This window comes from Clytia hemisphaerica, unplaced genomic scaffold (genome assembly GCF_902728285.1).
Source record: "Clytia hemisphaerica strain Z4C2 unplaced genomic scaffold, Clytia hemisphaerica genome assembly, whole genome shotgun sequence".
NCBI classification, from domain to species: domain Eukaryota; kingdom Metazoa; phylum Cnidaria; class Hydrozoa; order Leptothecata; family Clytiidae; genus Clytia; species Clytia hemisphaerica.
The window spans coordinates 176693-182208 of NW_027103713.1; the positions used below are offsets into that span (position 1 = coordinate 176693).

The 5516-nt window shown below is 35.9% G+C and overlaps 1 protein-coding gene across 1 annotated transcript; it reads right to left on the reverse strand.

The window, feature by feature from the left end:
• Window positions 1–61: 61 nt before the first annotated feature.
• LOC136804228 (uncharacterized) lies at window positions 62–1140 on the reverse strand (the record flags this gene model as incomplete). Its single annotated transcript, XM_067060930.1, is given in 1 exon segment — window positions 62–1140. A coding segment is annotated over 1 exon segment (1079 nt), but the record flags the coding sequence as incomplete, so codon positions are not given.
• Between the last annotated feature and the right edge of the window lie 4376 nt (window positions 1141–5516).

Sequence of the window (5516 nt, forward strand, 5' to 3'; positions counted from 1 at the left end):
ATCCCAATAGTCTGAAGCATACGTTTCCAAGTTTTTAATGTACAAATATTGTGTTTACTTACCCGGACTTCGTAAATTGATACTCAAGCACCAACGGATAATGACTGGATGCCACCTCATGGATGTTAGCTTCTTCAACTTTGCAGCCTTCTTCTGTTGCTCCCATAGAAGAAACATGGGTGATTTTTCATCAAAAGGGCATTCCCCCTTCAAAACATCATCAACAACTTGCTGTGTTCCCTTGTCCTTGATTTTCACCCCCTTTGCTCGGACAAGTTTTTCGATCTTCTTCTCCAATCTTTTTTGTTTTCGTTTCAGCTCTTTATTTTCTTTGGCAACAGTTTTCAGCCTACTTTTCAATTGTTCTTTAGTCATTGAACTATGAGGCTTCTTTGCCTTAGGCCGATCATCCTCAAGTGATTTACGCCTCTCCATGGTTTGGAGGGACTTTCTGTTGACCTGGCAGTTATCACATCGACCAGCCTCTGTGCTTAACAAAATATCACAATTGGTATACCTGATGGTAGCTTCAATTTTCGAAAATGCTTCCAACTGCACATTTTCAAGCACTGTGCTACCATGGGAAGACTTGCCCTCTTTCCGTGAGGCAATCAAGTTTTCTAAATCATCATTACCAGTAAAGAGTGATAAATCTTTGCAATATTGAAAAAAATTCTCAAAATTCTGTTTTCTCAAGATCCTTTCCAAATTTTGCAAAGCAGGGATTTTGTCAGGTGATAGGAACCTGTCAAAAACAATAATTTGCCACCTGTAATCATCTGTCAGCAAATCTTTGAAAACGTAAATGGTTTGGTCAATGACCGGTGCATTGAGGCTTTCCTTCGCCCTTACAAATGTATACTTTTTAAATTGTTCCGCATACAAAAATCCATATTTCTTAGCACAGTCAATTATTTTAATGGATAAAGACACTGGTTCTTTCACAACTTTGAACTCGTGAATGCTCAATTTTTTCTGACATACATCATAACCAACAGACTCCGAATGTTCAGGGAATTTAGCGATTTGTTGTGGTATACAATGATTTTCTACCCTCCTTATCTGACGTGCATAGCTGCCACAAAGTTTTAGTAGATCTACAGATGGTTGATCATTTGATATGTTATAATTAAAGAGCATTTCAAATTTCAGTTGCTTGCTTTGGATTTTTATATCCTACTTTGGGAACAATTTTTCCTCGACAAAGGCGACATAGTATGGAAGGCGAATCATTGTGTTTGGTAAGGTCCATATTTTCAAATTATCAGTAGAAACAAGAATCAGTAATAAAAAGGGGTTATCCACTAATCAGTGTCCAAAATAAATCCAGTCCAGTAAAACAGTTATAGATTCAGCAATAAAAGTGGTTATCCAGTAATCAGTGTCTAAAACAAATCCAGTCCAGTAAAACAGTTATAGATTCAGCAGTATAAGGGGTCATCCAGTAATCAGTGTCCAAAACATATCCAGTCAAGTAAAACAGTTAAAGGTTCAGCAATAAAAGGGGTATCCAGTAATCAATGTCCAAAACAAATCCAACAAAAAACCATTTAAGAGAAAATTCAAAATTTTATACACAGAGATGCTTTCTTTTCAAGAGTTGATAAATAATCTTTATTATAGAACAGTCATCTTGCTGAACAAAAAAGGTGAATAAGATTTTGTTAAAAGTCAGAAAGTTTCAAGTCGTTTAAAAAATTGTTCTCCGAGATATACGCAAAAGAACTCCAGCGTGGTAGATTCTACCCCCCCCCCCTGGGGCTAATAGGGTTAAAAGGTATTTTTATTTTCTCTCCTAGAATCACCGTATGAATCGAACATTGGGGGAAATCAAAGGAAAAGTAAAATCACTATTTAGAGACATATGTGATGCAAAAGATTACGAGGCTATCAACATAGATAAAATTAGAGTAATAGTCTCGGTAGGTAAACTTGAACTTTTGAGAGGAAAGGCTTGTTATGCTGAACTAGAGAACGGATCAGTTTGTGATGGAGAATTGACATTTGAATGTGTTGGAAAGGGCAGATAAAAAACTTCGTATTCAAAACCTTTTTATATCACCTGAAATCAGAGATTTTTAGGGTACAATGCATTCTGAATCCTCATAATATTGAGCATGTATGAAAACATCAAATTGAGTGGAGATTGCAGGAGTGATTCTCCTGGTCATTGTGCAATATGTTGTACATATGCCATGATGGACCGGCTCTTGAAACATGTGATAGACCTTACAGTTCTTGATTGTAGGGAAACAGAGACGATCTCTACTAGAATGGAAAAAGAAGGTCTTGTACGATTACTTGTCAAGCTATTGCATGAGATCAATTGGTGAAATCACAACTGACGCATCAAGCTTGGTTATAAAGGCTGTTCGTGAACTGAATAACCGTCACCCACAATTGGCCAGATTGGTAAATTCCTTTGACACCTGGCACAAAGCTAAATCTCTGAGAAAAGCACTGATAGCAGCAGCAAAAATCAAAGAAGGAGAAGCTTTGACAGAGTGGGTAGAGCCCATTGTTAACCACTTCTGGTACTGTTCTCAAAACTGCAATGACGATTTAGAAAAATTGAAGGTATTGCATTCTTTTTTCCTTCTGCGTGAAAATAGGTTCATCTCTTAAAAGATTGCTTTTGCACTACTTTGAATCCTTCGAATCATGTGAATATATCATTATAACCTAAATAGTATCATTTCTTGGTGTCCTGCATCTTGTTTGTGGAGGGCATGTTTGGGCAATGGGTCAATGCACACGGCGAATTGGAAAAGGATGAGGCCAATAAAATACCACTCTTAAAGAGCTCAAAGGCTATGGAGATGCTACGACATATTGTCATTGACAAAAAACATTTATTGACCATTTGACGTTCCACACACGCTTCAGGCAAGTCGCTTTCACTTAAGTTTAGAGCTGAAAAAATCATTTGCCAGCTTAAAACAAGAAAAGTCTGAAATTCTCCTTCTGGAATTATTTTCCATATTAATAAGCCTTTTCATAAATTATTTTGAGTGCAATGAATGCCTCGTTTTGAAACCACTACCAAGGTCATCAAATCCCATGAGTATTCAAGTGTTCTTTTTATAAATAGAGTAGACCTCTTTTAAACTCCTCTGATAATCAATTACCATAGCAATATTTTGAAAACGAGGAAAGCGTTGGTCGTGACGTAATTTACAAAAGGGTCTATTGATCTATTTTTACTATATTAATTGACCTCTTTTTGCAAATTGTCACATTGTTACCTCAGACAGCTTTGTTTAAAACTTTAAGTTAATGATGTTAAAGTATGCTCCTAAAAGAAACGCTTTCGAGTTTCAGAACTATACTGATAAAATGCTACTTGCTGTGATCGACCATAACATACATAATTTTCGAATTGGATGGAAAGCTAAAAGTAGGTGCCAAGTTCTCGCCAGAAAGCTCAACAAACGTGTGAAGAAATTTCATTTTCAAGCAGTGAAGGTACAAAAACCTACCCACAACCTAACCACGCGTCCGAAAGCTGTCTATCCAAATTGTAAATCGTCGTAAAGTATACAAGGAACCTTTGATTCCACGAGCAACTAAACTCGACAACGACCCTAAGTTAATTTCTCAAACACTAGGGGGTCAGCCGCCAAGCACTGTAAACCTTGCAAACATATATTTCTAGATTAAGTACTTCGAGCAACTGAGAGAATTTTTTTTAATTTTGTAAATTAACTTTGCAAATTAGAGTACGTGCATCGTTCACGAAAAAATTATTTTCATTTTGATCTTTTAACAATTTATTCTTGTAAATGTTTTCAAAAGCCGTGGGTAAATAAATTTTCACTGCTCTGTAATATTGTTCTCAACAGACATTGCGTCATAGGAATTTGGTTAGAATCCTCTTCAAGCAATTCGTTTATAACGATGAAATCAGATGAAATGAACTAGAATTATATCTTCGATAGTAGTTGTTTACCAGCTTCATGTACATTTGTTGTTAGTGTGATAAAAGAACATTACGCAATTTTGTCTGTTGATTGCAATATTCAGACTAGTGATATTAGGGCCCCATATTACTAACTGTATGAAAAAAACGTCACACGTTTTTTAACTCTGAACCAATTTCCCCCCTGTTTCTTATATAAAAATTGGATTAATTCAACCTATTTATTACTTAAGCCCTAAAAGGTTTTGAAAAATCGATTTTATTTTCAAATCATTCTTCTTTTTCTCTCATCAAGTACGGTTGCTCAAAGGAAAACGCACTGTATCATACAGTAGAAGGTGATCGCAAGTTTTCAAGTTACTACGAATGTATAAAACTACCAACTATGTCTTTTTTGATGGGCCCCTGTCTTTTTCCGGGCTTGGGACCAGCAGGTTAATCAAATCAAAAACCTGGCGATATTAATCTCTTTCATTATGTCAGTTTTCAGAACTCCGAAGTAGTTCCTGTTCAATGATTTTATAGGGCCTCCAATTTTAGCTTCATTTTGGTTAAAACCGCTTTAAATTCATTCAATTTATATACTGCTTCGTTAATCTATATATTAATAGCCGTAGTCGTATGTCGGTTTTTTGTGTGTCACTTTCGTTTTCGCAAGTAATGTTTTGTTCTTTTAAAAGATGACTTTTGCTTCTTGCTCCACAAATGTGTTAAATCAGATTCGTGCCGTTTTATAAAGACTTTGTTTTGATTGATAGATGAGACTTTTCTTTTTTTTATTTCTTTTCTTTTGTTTTGTGTTTTCGAATGTAATTAACGACCTTATTTGATTTGAGACATTTGAATTCTTTTCAAAACAAAAGAAAATCTTTTAAACAGAATCTGTTAAAGAAAAGAACAAATATAAAATAAAACATAAGAATCACAAGACAAGTTTGTTAGAACAACAGCAACATTAAAAATACATTCAAAAGGCGGTAAAAACTCTTTCTTCGTAAAAAGGGACCTTTAAACATCTATGTCGATAATTATTTTGCTGTAAATCTAAGTCATTGTTGAATTTGAAAAGTTATCCGAAGTTATGACAAAGTTATTATATAAAAAGCAACATAAAATTGCGCTATCACGTTTTTAGTCTGCGTGTCCTAGCTGCCTTCCGGCCCTGCCCCTCGGACCCTTAGCAGAATAAAGAAAATTGTGTGAATTTTAATTCACTTTTTGGGACTAATTTCACCAAATTTCTATCTTTCTGGGGGCAAAAAGTTGAAATTTTTCCGATTCTTAGTGGAACTGAAGTTTGATTTTCCGATTTTTCAAACTGCCATGTTTCAAAAAAGGCACCTTTAAGGCCGGCACATACCCATACCGTTCTCTTGCCTAAGTACCCCCTCCCCCGGGCTGCCTATTTTCGACGAATCGCGTGTCATGTCTAGTATTTCGCTCTGGTTATCTTGACATCAAAGTTTTCCTAAACATCAAGAACTACGGCAAATATAACGCGAGCGAAGCGAGAAAAAAAATCTAATTGCAGAGCCGTCTCGGACGTCGCTAGTCGCCGGTAGGGTGTAATTTGGGAATGACGCCCTTTCTGCTTTCT